The sequence below is a fragment of the Hesperophylax consimilis genome, chromosome 20 (assembly GCF_061612785.1).
Source record: "Hesperophylax consimilis isolate HC1 chromosome 20, BYU_Hcon_1.0, whole genome shotgun sequence".
Classification (NCBI taxonomy): Eukaryota; Metazoa; Arthropoda; class Insecta; order Trichoptera; family Limnephilidae; genus Hesperophylax; species Hesperophylax consimilis.
The window spans coordinates 7,268,790-7,289,856 of record NC_142855.1 but is presented as its reverse complement, the minus strand read 5'-3'; the positions used below and the strand labels follow the sequence as shown (position 1 = coordinate 7,289,856).

At 39.4% G+C, this 21,067-nt stretch overlaps 1 protein-coding gene across 6 annotated transcripts in view; it reads right to left on the bottom strand.

Annotated features, from left to right (window-relative positions):
• Positions 1–21,067, bottom strand: part of hts (adducin 1-like protein hts) — a 60,769-nt gene that overhangs the window by 11,434 nt on the left and 28,268 nt on the right. For 3 of the 6 annotated variants that reach the window (XM_089643738.1, XM_089643740.1, XM_089643739.1), the window contains 7 exons: positions 15,295–15,411; positions 14,314–14,439; positions 13,002–13,161; positions 12,196–12,279; positions 11,521–11,592; positions 10,792–10,845; positions 7,029–7,217 (listed from right to left, as the gene is read on the bottom strand). In XM_089643738.1, the coding sequence (XP_089499864.1) occupies positions 7,029–7,217; positions 10,792–10,845; positions 11,521–11,592; positions 12,196–12,279; positions 13,002–13,161; positions 14,314–14,439; positions 15,295–15,411 (802 nt within the window). The remainder of the gene's footprint in view (positions 1–7,028; positions 7,218–10,791; positions 10,846–11,520; positions 11,593–12,195; positions 12,280–13,001; positions 13,162–14,313; positions 14,440–15,294; positions 15,412–21,067) is intronic. The other 3 variants (XM_089643742.1, XM_089643743.1, XM_089643741.1) reach the window with 2 other exon arrangements.

Sequence of the window (21,067 nt, the reverse complement as noted above, 5' to 3'; positions counted from 1 at the left end):
GTGAAACATTGAAGTCGTTTGTCTTATCTACGACGGAATCATGTGAAACATTAAAGTCGTTTGTATTATCCATGACGGAATCCTGCGAAACATTGAAGTTGTTTGTCTTATCCACGACAGAATCCTGTAAAACATTGAGGTCGTTTGTTTTATTCATGACGGAATCCTGGGACACATTGTAATTATTCTTTACGTCATCAATAACAGATTTTTCTAATTCAAAATCGTCAGCGAGTGTCTGACGAATGCGCCGATTATTTATGTTGAAATCATTTTTACAACATTCAAAAGAATCTTTACTTACGGCAGATAAAGAACGTTCTATATCTTTACAGCAGTCGGTCAGGTCATTGTAAAAAAACTGTTTCTTTTTGCAGATTGATTTAGGACATTTCTTTGTGAGGAGACAGTTCCTGTTCCGATCTTCGATTTCATTAAAGTCTCCAGTCAGAAAACTGGGTATTTTTTCAGCTGCGTCGTTGAAAAGGGAAAAACGCCTGCGCGATGTTGTCGGGGTAGAATTAGAAACTTGATGCATGTTGACGTCGTCAAACGTGAGCCAGAATTTGATGCCACCGAGGTGGCAATCCTGGGTCATGGCAGTGACGGAGATGTTGCCGTCAAAAGTGGCATTCGAGGAGTCGACCCTCGTGCGTTTTTTAGACTTGGTGTCTCGAAATGGGGATCTTCGCTTCTGCGCGGCGGCGGGAGGTGTGGCGGAAAAACAAATTGTTTCAGATGACAAGGACAGTTTTTCATATTCAAATGATAAATCTAAACGACAATCGTTTATGTTTAAATCGGATTCGTCATTATAACCAGGTTTCGTTGGCTTTATGGTATTATCTGTATTATCATACTCGATGAACGCTTCGTTCAGCCGACCAAATTCCGTGCTCCTCGTCTCAGACAGAATACTGCTACCAGGCTCCAGAAGTAAGGAATATATCCCATCAAACGGCTGATCTGTTTGTCCGATAATTTGGTTGGAATGTTCGCTTGATTTGGTAGTTTCTTGAAGAAGCATTTCAGAATTGATATTCCAGTTGAGAAGATCCTGGGAAATATCTAAATATTCATCTGATGAAACGATGCTGATGTTGACACAGCTGGTCATCGATAGGCTTTCGTAAGGAGTATCTTTATCTGTGAGCTCATCAGTATTGTTATCATCCTCTTTCTTGGAATCAGAGGTGTCTTTAAATCTCTCTTTAGCTGCGGTTTCATCGGCAGGGTCTTCTCCCATTTCGTCATCAGCACCTTTATCCTTGTTTTCATCTTTCTTGCCATCAGAAGTGTCTTCATCGGTATCTTTATCTTGAATATCATCAGAACTAGTTTTATCTATATTGTCATCATCAGAGTCCTCATCAGTATCTTCATTCGGAGGCGATGCGGTAGCGCTATCCGTCATTTCATCAGAATTATATTTAACTCTTCTGACTTCAGAAGGGTCTTTATCCACATCATCTAGAAGGGCTCTGATGAAACTCGCCTTCTTGTTAGCCTTTTTCCTCTTTCTTATATCTTTTCTGCTGAAAATCTCTACAAAATTTGATGGAGCTTTGTCTAAATCTGACTCCTTTACAGAATCAGGGTTTCCGGCTTCTTCACACGGTTCACCCTCTACTGTGATTTCGTTGGTTCTACCAACTGAACCCTCCATTCCTGTGATAAAATCGACAGTTCCGTCCAGCAAGTCTTTCGACCCTTCAACCAAGTCGACTGTGCGCTTGACAACCGTGCACAGATTATCGATAAACTTGCTGGACTGCTCCATGGCGAACATGCAGTCGTCCAATTCTACCAAATCCAGGGCTGATTCAGTGGCACCAGAAGAAGGTTCCACACATAATGGTGTACCTGTTAAGTATGATGGTTTGTCTCGCGATGCAAGTGGTATATCATCAGGTCCAGACGGCTCGGAGGGCATTTCAACCAATTCAGAATGCACATCACCAGGTTCAGATGATATAACACCCAATTCAGACGATATATCACCCGATTGAGATGGTGTATCACCCAATTCAGATGATACATCACCTGATTGAGGTGGCATATCACCCGATTCCGACGGCATATCATCTGACTGTGACAGCACATCACCCGATTCTGACGACATAACACCCAATTGAGATGGCATATCACCGGATTCCGTCGGAACATTACCAGATTCAATGTGTATAACGCCCGATTCAAATTGCATATCAGTCAATTCTGATTCAGATTGCAAATCATCGGAATCAGGCAGAATGGTGCCAGCTTCAAGCTGAATATCATCCGATTCAAACGGAATATCAACCGCCCTTTCAAACGATCCGCTTCCTACGAGAACGCTACTTTGGCTAGCAGAATCATCGCTTAAAACAATTCTCTCCGTGGTGATATTAGAAAACTTATCAATGACTTCAGACATGAGCTCGAGACATTCAAATTCAACGGTAGAATCGAAAGAATCCAAGATCTTTAATGCTTCTGAAACTCCGGACAGCTGTTGAAGTAGTGCCGAATGTTCCTTGGAATTCAAATGGCTGTAAGTGTCTTTGAGCACGTTACCGATAATGCTTTTAGCGAGGCATTCATCGGGTTCGTTTCCGACACTCCTGGCTGCCAGTTCGTCACTGACCATATTGAGCAGCTCGCACTTGAGGTCGGCAGAGGGCGAGTGCCGGGCCATGCGGTTGCACGCATCCGTCACGGCCGTTTCCACGCTCGCTTGGAAAGTGATCGCCGCACGCGCCAGGATTTCGTCCGTCACACCGATGGCCACTTTGCCAGGGCTCAATTCTGATGAGTTTTTGTTTTCATCGGCATTTGCTTCTCTCACGTCTCGTTCACTGGTCAATCCATCGGCATGTTTCACATCTTGTTCTTCAGTCAATTTATCAGTAATCGCTTGTTTCACGTCTTGTTCATTAGACAATTTGTCGACATTCGCTTGGTTTTCATCTTGTTCACTCGTCAAATCAGCATTCATTTGTTTTACATCTCGTTCGGTGGTCAATTTGTCAGAATTTTCTTGTTTCATGTCTCGTTCAGTGGTCATTACGTCAGCAATAATTTGTTTCACATTTTTTTCATCAAATTCATCAGTATTCACTTGTTTCCCGTCTTGTTCCCCTGCCAGTTCATCAGCATTTAATTGTTTCACGTCTTGTTCATCAACCACCATCTTGTTAGCATCCAATTGTTCATCGAACAATTTACGGGTGTTTAGTTTTCCAGCATCTCGTTCACTGTCCATATTTGTGGTCTTGTTTTTGTCCGACTGTTGGATGGCTTCATTATTTTTCCGTACATCGGCTTGACACTCGACCGAAGTGAGCATGTCATCGATGACTGTGTTTATGTCGGTCAAAAGGTTCACTGCAGTTTTAACATCGCCCACCATCTCCAGAAGATCCTTCATTAGATCATCCACATCTCTCGTATCATTATCAGAAGTGAGATGGTCAATATTAACACCTCTGACAGCCTCCTTGTCAATACATGTATCTTCAAAAGCCTCCTTGTCAGCACATGTACCTTCAACAGTCTCATTGTCAGCAAAAGTACCTTCAACAGCCTCCTTGTCAGCACATGTACCTTTAACGGTCTCCTTGTCAGCACATGTACCTTTAACGGTCTCCTTGTCAGCACAAGCACCTTCAACAGTTTCCTTGTCAATACAAGTTTCTTCAATATCCTCCTTGACAGCATCTTTATCGATGCTGGTATCCGTGATATCTTTGGAAACATCAGAAATCCCCCCCGACAATCCCGTATCATCGGCGTAAGTGGACTTGGACTCTTCGAGGATAGTCTCCAGAGATCCCCGCTTGCAGATCTGCTTCTTCTTGCCGGGGGAGTGCACCTCCTCTCCGGGGTCCGCCGTCCAGGAGTCGCCTCCGTCCTGGCCAGACAGATCTGCAAGTTCCTCGGGAGATAATTCCAAGGTGTACAGAGACATGGGCAGGGAATAATTCCGGATATCCTTGCCAATCAATTCACGGACGGGACTCTCGTAATCCGAGCCGGCGGAAGACGAATGATCAGAATCCAAATCGTCTGAGAAATTCATGTAGCCTCCGTCTTCCAAGGAAACTTCCATGGAATCGCAATCATCCAAATCACTGCATTCCGACGAATCGACTTCTAAATATTGATCATTGGAAGATTCATGTTGTTCTCCAAACTTGTCAGAAAGATCTACAGATTCGTGTTGTTCTCCAAACTTGTCAGAAAGATCTACAGATTCGTGTTGTTCTCCAAACTTGTCAGAAAGATCTACAGATTCGTGTTGTTCTTCAAACTTGTCTAAAACATCTAAAGATACATCTTTCTCGTCAGACTTGTCTAAAACATTCAAAGTTTCCACAACATCTGAAGCTCTCTGATCTGCCTCTGGTGATTCTTGTATTAAAGAGGTTTCTTCGACGCCGGATGACTCTTCTGTATTCCCGCTAGATTCCAAAAGCTGGATGACTGCGACTTCTTTCTCGGGCAATACAACTTGGCTGAATGAGCATTCTGCACGAGTGCCAACGGAGCAGCGATCGTCGTAACTCTTCATCGGTGTATTAGGGACAGAACCATACTCAAAATACGCATTACTGGAGAACGACTTGCTGGTGTCAAAGGAAGAATACAAATGTTCAGAATTGGGAGAACAAGTCAGACTGCACGACTCCAGCCTAAACGGATTGTCACCATATTCACGCAGCCTTGTGGCAGAGTTACGACTTGTATATTTGCTGCGGTATTCGCACACACTAGCCGAACGCTGTAGCGAAAACGTATACGCATTCGACTTAGGTATGTGAAAATGCAACGGTTTCGGATAGCTCATAAACGTGTTTAAAAATCCAGAATGCGAATTGCTTCGATAGAATTTAAACAAACTTGCCGATTTTTTGCTGCTTTGTCTTTTAATAGTAAACTTGTTGATTTTCGATGGCGGTGTGACATTTTTAGCATCAAGAGCGCCGAAATCTCCGGGGAACGGATTATTGATCTCGATGTGCGAACGGGTGTTCAAGAATCCCGGAACGTTCAGAGTATGTTTGCGCACATTTGGCAAAGTCTTATAAAACGAACGGACAGTCCAATTTGCTTCACGTTTAGACAGATTCGAAGACAGATTGATGTCGACTTCTCGAAAGCGTGAATCGAAATCACTGAAATCCTTCAGAATATCAAGCTTGGGATTTAGATTCACCTTGCAACGCGAATTGACAATCGGAGTAAATTCTGCATTTATTTCATCAGACTCTCGACTGGCACGCTTTTTGCAACAATTCCTATCGATTCCAACGGATGAAATTACATTTTTTCCATCAGTTTTAAAGGCGTGCTCGCAATTAACACATAAAGGGACATTCACAAGATCCGTGCGCGTTTGCACCGTCTTATTAGCGCAAGCGACACTACACTGTACGCCCCGGTCAGCCGTACACTTTACAGGGTTATTAAACATTGTATCTTGAGTTATATCATTGGGGTTATTCAACTGCTGGGTTAAAGTTGATGCGGGGTTATGTGCGGCTTGGGTTATGAGAGTTTCGCCGGTGGGGTTATTTGTCTCTCGGGTTATGAGTGGGATATCCGACACCGACGTATAGCGGGTAACTGCAAGTAAGGGACACACAAAAGCTATGAACACAGCACAAAGCACAGAACAAGCAACAGAACATAGAGCGACAGAAAGCAATAGCGGGGTGATGGGACGATTTAAACAATTGTTCCCAAAATGGTGAAATGAACAACGAGATGAAATTGATGAATTGTAAATGGAACACGGATTCTTGCTGCAAAAACAGTGCCTCACCTTTAGAGAAAAATAGTTTTTTTTTTTAAATATTATAGTTAGTTAGTTAGTAACCTTTTTAAATTTATTTCATATCAAAGTTTCGTGAAAGTCCAATCCAAGTTCTTTTACCATCCAAGGACTCAGAAACATCCGGCCCACGATGAATTAATAACAGAACTTAATTAGAACTTGAATTTTAACTTTTTTTTATTTATATATCAAAAATACTAATTTCAGTTGACTGTGCATTAGTAGTGAATTGGAAATGACTGTTTAAAGAATTCAGACAAGCTATGAAGTACCTACCTATAATATAATATTTTTTTACAGAATTTTAACTGCCATTTTAAAAATCGGAACTGATTTGTCGAGAATTCATTTCATGGGTCTGTGCTAGTGTAATATATATATAAAGACTAGTGTCCCAGTGTGGGTATGTTTTTTATACAAATCTACAGTTTTATTCTGAAATTGGTGAAATTTTGCACACTTGATTTTTATATAAAGGTGGGGTCCTGTTTTACCTAAAGAAACCGGGTCCTAATAATGGAATCTTGGACAATACGGAAATCACATACGAATTAAGAACACTCTAAGCTATATATATGTAATATGGAATAATAAATAATATACAGTTGCAGAACACCTATGTCTTACATTTTGCAAGAAAAAAGGTATAAAAGATAAACTCTTGACCGGAGACCAGGTTGAAGAACATTTTAAGCCGATTCGAGCAACATTTGGAGGACAAGTCGCTATGATTAAAGGACACTTGAAGCCTGCATGGAGGATATTTGAGGTATGTTTGGGGTGGACAACAAGTCAATATGATTGAAGAACACTTAGAGACAATTTGATGGAAACTTGAAGCCAATATGAAAGACACTTTGAGATTGTTTAGGGTGATAACTATTGTGGAAATAAACTGCTACGTTTGAAGGTCACTTGGATCCAGTTTAAGTCACTTAATTTCAGAACGAGGGAGGAAGCGGACAATTGAATATGAAGGACAATTCAAGCATATTTTAACAACATCCGGAAAAAGCCAATAAAATGGTTGTAGGACTCATGAATCCAGTTTGAAGGACATTTGAAGCTAGTTTGTAGAGAACACCCTGGGGAACAAGTTGCTTTTAATGAAGGACACCTAAAGTCTGATTAAGCAATATTTAGGACAAGCCGCAATGACAGAAGGATACTTGAAGCCAGTTTGGAGAGGACAACGTAGCGCTATGTAAACCTTTAGGCAGCTGAGAGAGGTGCTGCTGCTGGGGCACGGTGTACTGGCGCACAATGAGCGTGGAGTCCTGGTGCACGCCCTGCGCCAGCTGCGACCGCTCGTGGAGCCGCAGCACTGGCCCGGCCGACGTGAACACCTCGTCCTCGCTCCACACCGATTCCTCCCCTCCTGTTTCCCCTCCTCCACGTCCTGGCACCACACAACCAATCCGCTCATTACTAGCTCATAATCTCGTCATTGTGAGTCACGTCAATGCGAGTCACCTTTAATCGAAGTCATGTCAATACGAGTCGCGACAATGTGAGACACATTAATGCGAATCCATTAATTGCGAGTTACATTCATGTGAGTCACGTCGAAGCGAGTTACATCAATGTGAATCGTGTCAATGAGAGTCATGTCATCATGAGTCATCAATGCAAGTCAATGGGAGTCACATCAAAGTAAGTTTCGTCAATCCGAATCATGTGAGAATCAATTCGAATCATGTGAGAATCAATTCGAATCATGAGACACGTCAATGTGAGTCACGTCAAGGCAAGTCAAGTCAATGGGAGTCACATCAAAGTGAATTTGAGTCAAGTCAATGCAAGTCACGTCAATGCGAGTCACGTCAATCCGAGTCACATCAGAGTGATAGATACTCTCACTCTCCCTTTCTCTTTCCCACTCCCTTCAGTCTAAAAATATATCCTAATTGCCAGAGACCGTAGTCCAGCCAGTGGAGACAGTCAACCAAACCTAACCTCACTTTGAGCGATCTAATCTGCGCACAATACAATCAAAACGCTGATTAATCTTCGGTGTTGTGTGTCGCGATCTGGGTGTATTTAACTAGCATTTCTCTGACCTATTAGTTGTCAGCCACATCTAAATTGCCATAAATCGGCAATCGGCGCCATTCAAATTTGAACAAACGCCTAAGGCCAAAAATCGGCTGTTAATGGCTGCTGTTTTAGATGTGGCAAACTTGGGACAACCTGTGAATGCTTTATTTAAACCTGAGATAGAATTATTGTCGATGAATTGAGGAGAAGAAAGAAATGAAATAAGCTTGGTGGTTCAAACTACGGTCATGCAAAATCCACACACCGTCTGCCATGCGACTGCGTCGTAAAAAAGGGCCAAAACCCGGGCATGCAACATTTCAATGGCACAGCACACGAACGTGTCAAGTGTAACTTTATGTAAATACAATCATTACTGCGTTTTCTATCACATTTGACGACCATCATATCGAAGACAGTTTTTGATATTTCATCTACGAGATATCCTCGTTAAAAACTGATTCTCGGCCCGCTTAAGCGAATGATCAAATTGTAATCGGCCGTCAAGCGTAAAGGTTGTGCCGTTGAGCTAGTCGGCTGATCACAATTTGATCGAAAGCTGAAACGGGCAGAGCACTGGCAATCAAATTAACAAAATTCAAAATGGTGCAGATCTCGAATTTTCGAACCATTTCAGCTCTCGATCAAATTGCGATCAGCACAATGGTCACGTTGTTATGCTTGTCGACTGATCACAATTCGATCAAAAACTGAAACGGGCAGAGAATAGGCATTTTACAAGGACCATTTTAATGACAAAAAATTTATCTTTCGATCAAATTACAAGCAGCATATATTTGTATGCTTGTCAGCTGATCACAATTCGACCAAAAGCTGAAACGGGTCGAATATCGGTAATTTACAAGGACGATTCATATGACCAATGGCGCGGATCGCCGTCACCATCAAAGGCTGGTACTCAATCCGTTACAGCATTTGATCAAAAGTCGAAATGGGCTGAGAATCGACGTTCTACACGGACCGTTCAAAATTCTAAAATTCAAAATGGCAACGATCTTCGAATTGATGGTCATCGCACGTTGCAATTTGGAATGCTCAAAGAATGTATAAGCGCCAATATTAATATCATTACGCATTGCACTAAACACATTAATGTGGTATTTACTTAAAGTACAGAAGGGAATAAAGCATTAAATGTAAAAAAAAAAACTATTTTAACTGACATTAGCCCTTTTAGAAGTACGCCACAGAACCAGTGTCGCTCCATTGCGTTAACTTTTATATGAATCGCTCAGTTTTTATTGGCGAAAGCGGGCATAAGTGTAATTTTAAAATGCATTATTTCCTTCTGCTTTTCAGTCCATGTTATAACTTCACTTAACCTAACTTATCATCGGGTGATAAAAAATGAAAAAAATAATAAGTGCAAATAAATGATATCATAACTGGAGAAATATTTCCCTAATCTAGAAATGATATGGAAATATTTCCTTGGTCTAGAAAATTACAGTAGAAACCTGTTAATTCGAACACCGATAATTAGAAAAAAATTTCATTCAAAATGGTTTTTTAATTCAATATTCTTTTATTTGTGAATAAAAGTAAACTTAAATTTTTTTATTTGTGAGTAATTCAAATACGAATTTTGCCAAAATAAATCATATAATTTCGTAAATCTGAATCTGATTGCCGTGGCGGTAAAATTCGGCAAAATCGCCCTGATTCGTATCATTATTTTGCAAATCTGAATCGATTTGCACTGAATGTCGTATTTTTTACTAATATCCGAGTTGAAAAGGCCGGCTGCGTAATTTCAATTTATGCGGAAATATATTGTATTTTCAAATGATCTTAGTTCTTCAAAACTACGCATCTGATATTGATTGCGTTTTCATTATCATTTAGAGAATTTCTTCCGGAAGGTTTATACATATAATACAAGCATATTATATTTACAGAAAGTAGTGAAAGTTCAATGTTTTGTAATCGAGTCCAAAAAAGGATTATTTTCGGGCGCTTACATTGCGAACGCTGGCTAAACCTTATGAGATACATCAAAATAAATTGTATATCTTAAAAAGGGCCTACAGAAAAGTCCGCCTCGGTATGTGTCTGTTTCCTGTGGGACTACTTTAATATTTCCCACCAATGGCAACACTGGCTGGCGGAGTAATCTAATCTATCGATCACCACAATTACTGTCGATCATAATGAAGCAAATCCATTCCGGTTTTAGCATTCGTTACCGCCATGTATTGTCTTCTGTAAGAATAATTCTCACAAACAAAATAGAAATCATCGTGTAACTACTCGAGTTTTTAATCAACATCTCTCCATATCTACTAAAATAGGATTTACGAATTGGAAAGCAGCGTAAATCACACGGACCTTACAATCAATCTGATGGTACAACTACATAGGTCCTGATTTTTACAAATTTACTGTGAATAACTGAACTCGAAGGAGCGATTGTGGTTGGCGATTGGCTGCAAAATTTTGATTTACACGGGAATAAGTCGTAACATTACGAATTCACTCCGAAGATACTACCCAAATTTGGACGGGCGGCTGAATAACTGGTAAGTTTTTAGATTTTCACGGCCAAAAGCATTTTTGTTGTGTGTTTTTGGGGTGTTATGCCGTGTTGCGCTAACTCCTTCTTTAGCCGACGTTTCGGACAGCGTTGCGGTGTTCATCATCATCACATCTTCGGATCTACCGGATCTGCCCTGATGATGGACACTGCAACGCTATCCGAAACGTCGGCTAAAGAAGGAGTTAGCGCAACACGGCATAACACCCCAAAAACACACAACAAAAAAGGCTGAATAACTCATTTTCGAGGATTTTCATTCTTAAAATTTACGTGGGAATTCATACATTCTTAATTTGATATCCTGTGGATTTGGAATTAACGGGGTTCTACTGTACATGTAACACATTTCCAACAAATGAATACGTAATGTTATAAATACCTTTGAAGGACTGTTCGGCCATTGACCTTTCCATGTTGAGCAGATCTGTGCTAACTACAAAATAAACAAACAATAAAACACACATCAACTCAAAACAACAACGAAACGCAATCAAAACAAACAAATGCTTTTGATTTTGCCATTAGAGTGAACCTTTCGACTTTTGCAACTTCGAAAACCATTTGGCTACAGCCGGAAAGCGATTAATCGAAAATTTGATCAAACGCCGACGGGCCGAGAATCTAAAGAATTAAAATAACACTTTAATGGCAAAAACAACGATAATTATTATTATTTTTTAAATTTAAAAATCATTATTTAAAGAAATTTCAACACTAGCACAAAAGTCAGTCATAAATCACTTCTAGAGAGTTAAAAGGCAAAAATAAATAAATTATTAAATAATTTAGCATTCTCAAAAAAAATCATTCGGAAAACAAACTAACAGTACATGCTTAGCAGAGAGTTGTTACAAAAACATCACTTCCGGCTGCCGGCCTCATCTTCGGGATCATGTAATGATGAAATGATGTAACGATGAAATGACGTAACGATGAAATGACGTAACGATGAAATGGCGTAACGATGAAATGGTGTAACGATGAAATGACGTAACGATGAAATGATGTAACGATGAAATGACGTAACAATGTGATGATGAAATGACGGTGAAATGGTGTAACAACGAAATGGTGAAATGATGTAAGTATGAAATAAGGTGGCACTTACCGTCGCTGAGGACTACCTCGGGCTGGCTGGGCTTGGGCGCATGCTTTGTCTCTATTCTGAGTACTCGCGCTTCTGCAAACATTAGATCGCATTTCATTTAGGACCCATGAAACAGACATAGAATCAGCATTTAATGGGGATTTGAGTGCCAAAAAGCAAATGGCGCTGTGATATTTGGAGGAACAAGACAAAGATGGTGCTCTAGGGTAGATGGATCTTAGAGGTTATAGACTAATCCCTCCATGTTCAGATCTAAGGTTTGCCGCCAGTTAGTTTTCTAACAACAGAGAGATTTTGAGAGCATAGTAGATACGATGATCGCCTCCATGCCGTTTAGTCTAAATAAAAGCAAACTCCATTAATAATAAACGTGCTTTTAAATTTACACAACTCATAAGCAACCATTAACGTAGGGTAAATGTGTTGTGTAAAATTTAAAACATATTTATTAGTAAGGGGCAAGTGTTTTGTTGTGTTGACAGCCCCTGTGGTCGAGTAAGGCTCTAGTAATCTGAAGGTCGCGAGTTCAAATCCCGACGTGCAATTAATAAATAACAGAAGGTATAATTATATAGAAAAACCATTCACATCGGCGCTGATTGGTCGTACGATGAGAATGTTACATTTGAATATGTGTATAATATTCCAACCCAAATGTGATAGAATGAAGGTTACCTGTGCGTGACTCGTCTTCAGCCTCCGAGGGTGACATGATCTGCGCTCCGCTCAGCGCCTCCGATTCCGAGTAATCTGTGTCATCTGCAAAACAAACTCAAAGTCAGAAAACTAACGACAACGCATTCATTGATGACTTTCAGACACGTTGCTCCAAAGGCACCGCAGTTGAAACCCAATCACTGCCGAGTTTGCATTAGCTGATGAAAGGCGATAATCCAGAGGCATCGTCTTATAAATACTACATTATAATATCCCGTATATAAGTGAAATAATTAACTTTGTACGTGTCAACTATTTTATCGAAAAGGATTGACTTGTTTCAAAACCTATGGTTTCTTCAGACTTACCCAATTCAATATCAGGTTAATACTGTAGAACCCCATTGAATCCAACCTCGATGCCTCGAAAAAACCCGTAATTCGAAATTTTTAATTTATTTAAATTAAAATGACACCACAAAGTGAATTTGTAATTACTGAATTAATAAGCTTGGCAGCGATAGGGTTAAGCCTGAGTTTTACGGCATTTGAGATGAATTGGAAAGCATTAAATGCTTACGGCAGTCTACAGGTTAACAGCCCTCAATTCAAGCGATCCAAACTCAGTCGGCCTTAGACTAAACAATATATTTTTACAGTTTTCACTGTGTAGAATTCAAAAAAACAAATCCAGTATTGAAGGTGGATAAGTATCATTGCATGTGAGACAGTTCGCTTTCCGGCGGTCCGCGTAACGAAGGAGAGGGCACCGGTAGTAGATGAAGAACAATGGTGTGTATCAGTGTAGTAAGTGTGTGTACTCACATTCTCCCCTGGCCTTGCGCTCCACGGTGCGCTTGTACTCGTTGATCTCGTCGTCGGTGACCTGGTCGAAGGGGTTCTTGGCGTACGGCGCCTTGTACACGGCCGCATTGTGCTGGTGACCGCGCTGGATGATTCCCTTCGAAGCGGCTCCCATCAGGACCTGCAAACAATAATCAGCAACAATCAGCAACAGACTAAGTGAAGAGATGCAGCCCGTCCGAGGCGAGAGTCACCGATGCCATTGATTTTCGATAGTTTATTCTACCTTGACTCTGGTTTCGTTGAAGCCCCTTCCGTACCTGAGCTGTGCACTTAAGAGTTACACCAAGCGTATTAATGGAAGGCGTGATGTGAAGATTACGTTGAAAGAGACTAGATTGTCATTTCAACCCATTTTAGAATCAGACGTGATATTTTGGGTCTTTGAAACATCAAATTCAATAAGGTTATTCTTACCTCAAGAGGAAACCCTCTCGAGGTAACAGTACATTCTCTGGTTTAAAGCCCTCCAAGCTGTACCCCTGAGCTGTATATCCTCACAAACAAAAACCTATCATGGACTGTACTGTCATCCGTGTAACAAAGAATTGGTGCAGACGACAAATGGTCATTGATGTGCAACAAAAACAAAGTCAGACATAAAACCAATCCCTGTGGGATGCCAGCATTTAATGAATGTGGACAAGAGGTGACATCATCAGCAACCGTCTAAATCGACCTTTCCCTCAAAAATTCGATAATCCACGAACACAAGGATGTGGAAAGTCCGTAAGAAGACAGTTTGCTGACAATTCCTCAGTGCCAAACCCGGTGAAAGGCTGTGGAAATGCCCAGTTCAAATGTTTGGGTTTCACCGTAATGTTCCAGGCATGGACCCCAAACATGCGTCACACACGCAAGAAGATCACCGAACGAGCGGTGCCGCCAGAATTCGTATTGACGGTCATTAATAATTTTTTTCTTCTCGGGGTATGTGAGCAGTTTGTCATAGATCATCGTTCCATCACTTTGGACAAAACAGATGTGACAGATATTTGTTGATAGAGGCCTGGTTAGAGCAGTCACCCCACCAGGGAATAGGATGAATGACCGCTTTTTTCCAACCAGGGGGTACAGATCAATACTTCAGGGACATTTCGCAGAGTCAAGGGTTTAGTTCAGGTATGTTGGGGTCCAGAGTAGAAGGAATTGTGGAAAGATTGCTTCCGTTGAAGGAAACTAGATTGTTGGTTAGTTAGTGTGAATGTACTGGATGGTCTACAGGACTGGAGTCTGGAATGAGGAGATGATGAAGAAGGTATGTGGGACTCACCACGTGATCCCCGGTCTGCGTGGCGGAGGCGTCCTGGATCTTTGAAGCCTCGTCCCATGTGACTCCCTCGAGGATGTGCGACTGCGGCCCGGCGGACAGCTTGTCGGCGCGCCGGTAATCCTTGATCTACACACACAGGAAGAACGAGCCAAATATAAATATCCATGCTTCCACTCGCCTGAAATCAACGTGAATGTGAATTTCGTAAACACAATTTTGTGGAAATACAGGGTGTATCGGCATGTACCTGACAAACTTTAACCAGCTATTCCTTAGCACATTTGGAGTAAAAAATGTTATGGGCACTTTACTGTCCGGGACTATACAGCCCGATTTAGCAAATATTTGGATTACGAAACACGCCCACAAGGCACTTCTTTGGTAATTTTTTGGTAAGAAGGTACTACCTACTACAGATAATTATTTTTAATGACTAACTAACCATCAAGCCGTGTTCCGCAGGGGTAGGCAGAGAGGACGGACCGCCAAACAACTCGGTCACACCACACACTCCTTGCCTCATTCACATTCATACATCGTCTCTTACACACTCTTCTATTATTCTGACTCTTGACATGGCCCGTTTCGAGTATCTGATTCGCTTGAACGTGCCATGTCTTCCTCAGGCGTCCCCTACTTCTGCTACCATTCACATCATATATTCTCCTTACACTCCTTTCTTTGCTCATTTGCTCTACATGCCCAAACCAGATAAGCGTCCCTTTTTTAATCTTACTCATTACGCTTACATCAGCTTTTAATGTCTTTTTCAAAATTGGACTTATAATATCCCGTGTTTTTTTTTTACAGGTTATACATTATCATAAAAGTGGCAATTGTTTTCTTATTGTTCTGTTTCACATTTGCGTCTAAGAGTCGCTAATATTGTCTTCAATGATTAAATATAACATTTAGAAGTTTTACACATTAAGTTATTCCAAAAACAAGGAATAAATATGAATGAGAAGTCGTTTGGTTTACCTGTTGCTGTAACTGCTTGAATTCCTTGGGATTGGTATTCTTGGGCACGAACATGAGCGCCCCGTCTATCCTGACCGGCGTGCCCGTCGTGTGTGCGGGCGATCCGTCAGACACCCACTGCAGACAGACAAGTGAGAGTTAATACACCGCACGCTTGCAGGATACAATCGGCCTCGACACACGAGGTGAGGTGCCGTCATTTTAGCAGTCCCCAGGGTTCACTATCGTTGTTTTAGGACATTTACTCTAGCAACTGTCGCGCGTGTTTCTGTTTGTTTCGTTATGCCACGTTGTTTGTTTGAATGAGTTTACAAAATGGAGTCTTATCGCAAGCGTAAACATGACGCCTTAACTTTAAGTGTCAGAACTAAATTGTTCACTGGCTCAAGAAAGAATTTCAATATTTTTTTATCAATTTTACCTGCGGTAAGAAGGAAAACTGAGTTGACACACATCTATCGGTTTGTCTTCAGTGCTTACATTCCTCTCGTGGTGGCCATCGGGTGAAAAGTTTTGAGATAACTTATTACAGACGAATGTGAAACCCAACCAAAAGTATAAGAAAGCCACACCAGATGAGGGAAGAAAGGGAAATCAGGTGAAGCGTAGATCTCATGCAAATACATTGAGAGGCTTGCTCAATGTATCTGCATGAAATCTACACTATTTTTTCCAAAATGAGTTTTATTGCATTTTTGGACATACTCTACCTTTTAAAAATGAATTGGGGCCCCCTGTGCAGCTGTAAATTCATGTTTGTATGCAATCAAACACATATATGCATTCAGGGCCGGCCCAAAGCCAAACGGTTTCTGGCGCCAGTAAAAACCTTAAGGGCGCTGTTTTAGATGTTAGGTTATTATCAGCATCTTGGCAAGTTGGCTCCCGGAGCTGATTGCTCCATGTGCGCCTGCACAGGACCAGCCCTGTATGCAGTCTACCAAGTAAAAACACTGTAAAACACATTTCCCAAATGTGCAGTGTTTTGATCAGGGAAATGTATTTTACAGTGTTTAAGTGTTGGGATGGTATCTCCCATTTTCCAATACATCATGTATAATAGAAGTTATATCTCCCATATTCCAATACATCGTGTATAATAGAAGTTATATCTCCCATTTTCCAATACATCATGTATAATAGAAGTTATATCTCCCATTTTCCAATACATCATGTATAATAGAAGTTATATCGCCCATTTTCCAATACATCTTGTAATAGAAGTTATATCTCCTTCTATCTAATAAGAGGTTCCACCTCCCATTTTCCAAAAGATGTTGTAATAGAAGTTCTAACTCCCATTTTCCAACAAATCGTGTAATAGAGTTTCTACTCCCATTTTCCAATGCATTATGTAATAGAGTTTCTACTCCCATTTTCCAATGCATTATGAAATATAGGTTCTATAGTAGTCCCAGAGAGAGTTCATACATACCTAAATTCGAGGTTCTTTTCCGTGGATAATTTCTTCAAAACTCAAATGTATTTAATTTTTTTTTAAAGCAACAATTCGGTACTGTGATGGCTTAGCGTGTGGAATTTATAATAATTTTTTTAGTTTCTTCCGATAATTCAAAATTATGTAATCTTCGACAAGGCAAAAAAGCCTTAAACGACGTTTATGTTTGAAAGGTTAAATCAATTATTAAAAATGGTTTTGCTTGTCTTTAACATTGCATAACTCTTTGCCACCTCAGTACCGATTGAATTAGCTGCTTTTTGAACTTGCATTGCGATCGCTGGCATCCGATGTCTCTTACGACAGCTGTGCAGCCCCTTCCACTTCCACAATGACATCACAACACCAACACCAACAAACCTAACATACAAGAACCTAAACATCAACCAAAAAAGTATACTTAAACATTCCCGGGTTAAAATCTCTTACTACTATCACAATAAGCAGAAATGTTGCTTGTGCTGTGATGAACAGCAGAGGAATTTAAATCACGACGTCTGGCCGGGAACCAAACAATAACCGGTCTATAATGGGTTTATCTGAAGACTTGGGACTAAAAGCTGTAGATGTCATTTTGTTACCTGACTTTATCTGATTTTTTAAAATTAAAAACAAACAAAAAATATTCTGTCAAACGTCGCTACTGATCACACATCACGTTGCAACGGATCAAGCGATACACCCTCTGTCTCGTCTGTACTCGGCTGCTGGAACGAAACAGAGTACGTAATACGTTACACGCTAGATTGTACCCAGTTGCGACGTGTGATGGAAAAATATGTTTTTTAATCATTTATTGAAAAAAAATATCGTAAGACAGCAAAATGAGATTTACATTTTTTACTCCAAATACGCTCAGAAATTGTTGGTTAAAATCTTTAATTGCTGACTGCTGATACACAGCCTGTATTAATTGCACTTTACAACATTACTTTGCTCCAACTGCACAAAAAAGCACTAAAACATATCACTGTCTTTATATATATATTCTTACTTATATGATAGATATATTTATGTTCATATCAATATATTTTATTATGTCATACGTATAATGCATTCCTCGTAATTTTCAGAGAGGTTAGTTGAAGTATAAACGTGTTTACCAGGCATTTCACAGTGTGCAGAATGCCTAGGAGAGCGTAGAATACCTGTGTACAAGATGCATAGACCATGTGCAGAATGACTAGGCCATGTATAGAATGCCTAGAATATTTGCAGAACGACTAGACAATGTATAGAATGCCTAAACCATGTGCAAAATTACTAGGCAATGTATATAATGCCTAGACCATGTGCAAAATTACTAGGCAATGTATATAATGCCTAGACCATGTGCAGAATGACTAGACAATGTATATAACGCCTAGACCATGTGCAGAATGACTAGAAAATGTATAGAATGCCTAGACCATGTGCAGAATGACTAGAAAATGTATAGAATGCCTAGACCATGTGCAGAATGACTAGACAATTTACAGAATTCCTAGACCATGAGCAGAATGACTGGGACATGTATAGAATGCCTAGAAAATGTGCAAAACGACTAGGCAATTTATATAATGCCTAGACCATGTGCAGAATGACGAGGTCATGTATAGAATGCCTATAAAATGTGCAGAGTGACTAGACAATGTACAGAATGCCTAGACCATGTGCAGAATGGAAAATGTGCAGAATGACTAGACAATGTACAGAATGCCTAGACCATGTGCAGAATGACTAGACAATGTATAGAATGCCTAGACCATGTGCAGAATGACTAGGACATGTATAGAATGCCTAGAAAATGTGCAGAATGACTAGACAATCTACATAATGCCTAGACCCTCTGCAGAATGACTAGACAATGTATAAAATGCCTAGACCATGTGCAGAATGACTAGACAATGTATAGAATGCCTAGACCATGTGCAGAATAACTAGACAATGTATAGAATGCCTAGACCATTTGCAGAATGACTAGGACATGTATAGAATGCCTATAAAATGTGCAGAATGACTAGACAATGTATAAAATGCCTAGACCATGTGCAGAATGACTAGACAATGTATAGAATGCCTAGACCATGTGCAGAATAACTAGACAATGTATAGAATGCCTAGACCATTTGCAGAATGACTAGGACATGTATAGAATGCCTATAAAATGTGCAGAATGACTAGACAATGTATAGAATGCATAGACCATGAGCAGAATGACCAAGTAATGTAGAGAATGCCTAGACAACGTACGGAATACTTAGGTACGATTATTCTATATATATAAATATCACTCTTGTGTATTTTTCTAGGCGTATTATCTTTTATAACATACTTATCTTACAATGCAAGCAAATATAAAATCGCCAAAAGACAAATCTATTTATATAGCTCACCTTGAGAAGAGAGTTATATGTTTAAGTGCTTTTTTCCTATTATGAGAGTGCAATTAGAGAAAAGAATGAACTTATTAATAACACGTTTCATGAAATTCGGTTGATTTTTAGATTGCAGTTATGCAACACTGTTTGGTGTCCGAATTGGCGTCAAATGTGATGTATTGCGTAGATATCAAAATGAAGTAAGTTTCAACACGGGAAGAGGAATGGGGGAGGGAAGGAGTCGGGGACGGCGCAGTTGGTTATACTTTTTGGTTTGCGTTGACTAACAATATAATAATAAGAACCCGAGATAGCGAGACCGTAACCGAAACAGACAGAGAACCTGCACCGAGACACACAATTCAAATGATAGACATACACATAGGGGATAGAGAGGAAAACTTAATATTATAACACTATGATTACACTCACTACAAAACATTATTTTTCTATAACATTATATATCCGATGTTTCCGGTCAGGTGCTCTGGACAACTGAGCTACGTCTGCTTATTCCCGGTTGTTTACAGGAGGAAAAAAAATATAATAAGCAGTAATTGTCGATTGAATTATTTGGCGGGTTGGGAATAAGGCGACGTAGCTCAGTGATCCAGAGCACCTGACCGGACATCAGAAGGCAAGAATCAATTCCCGTTGGCGGCATTTATTTTTAATCGGGAGATATTTTCAATTTGTATGGATATTTCAGGCGAGTAATTAATGCTTATAATAATTTGTTATCCTTTGTGCTATGCATAAAAACCTTGTCTTATTAACATTAGTTTAAATAAAAAAAATAAAAAAATAAGTTTAGATGTTATTCATTTAAAAAAACATTAGGTCCCAGAGGGCATGTTTCACAAAAAATGACAAAGTCTACCAAAAATACAACATTTTATAAAATTTTTAAAAATGATGAAAAATTTTTAAAAATTTCATTCGAGATTAAAAACAAAAAACCCATCAAATATGAAAATGGCTACCACCTGAACTAGAAGCTAAAATTTAATTCTAGCATGCAAAGCCAGTTGTACCAGCAATTGGAAAATGAAAACTGACAATTTGTATTTGAAAAAATTATTTGTTTTATGTTTGTTAAGATATACAAAGAGTCTGAAAGAATTAACTTGTGCTAAAAAGAGTTATGTTGTGTTAACTTGAAATAGAATTAAGTTATGTTAACTTGTACTAAAATAAAATTATTTATGTTAGCTTGTACTCAAATGGAATTATGTTATGTTAACTTGTACTTAAATAGAATTAAGTTATGTTTAGTTGTACTAAAATAAAATTATTTATGTTGGCTTGTAATCAAATAGAATTAAGTTATGTTAGCTTGTACTCAAATAGAATTATGTTATGTTAACTTGTACTTAAATAGAATTAAGTTATGTTAACCTGTACTTATATAGAATGATTTATGTTAATTTGTACCAATTATTGTGTTACATTAATTAATAAGCATACCTAATAGAATAATGGCACACTAACTACATGCCATTACAGAATTTATTTTATGTTAACTTGTACGTTAATATAATTTTGTTATGTTAACTTTTACCTTAATAGAAATTTGTTATGTTAACATGTCATTGAGTAAAATTATTGTGTTATGTTAGCTGTTATTTAAAGAAAATAGTTTTTACAATACAATAGTGTCAATTTGTCATGGTTAGAAAGCAGAATAATATAATAAAATAGTTTTAAAGTTATTAGAGAAGTGATTTGAACATTTGAGAAAGAAAATAAATGTCCCTCGAGAAATATATATATATACCAAGGTATGATTTGAGATATTCACTGCCGATATTAATCTGACGCATCTTGCACGTCTGCCTTGATGATGGGCACTGTAATGCTGTCCGAAACTTTGGCTAAAGAAGGAGGTGGCGCAACAGGGCATAATACCCCAAAAACAAATCACTGTAATTATATATAGCAAATTTATAAATAT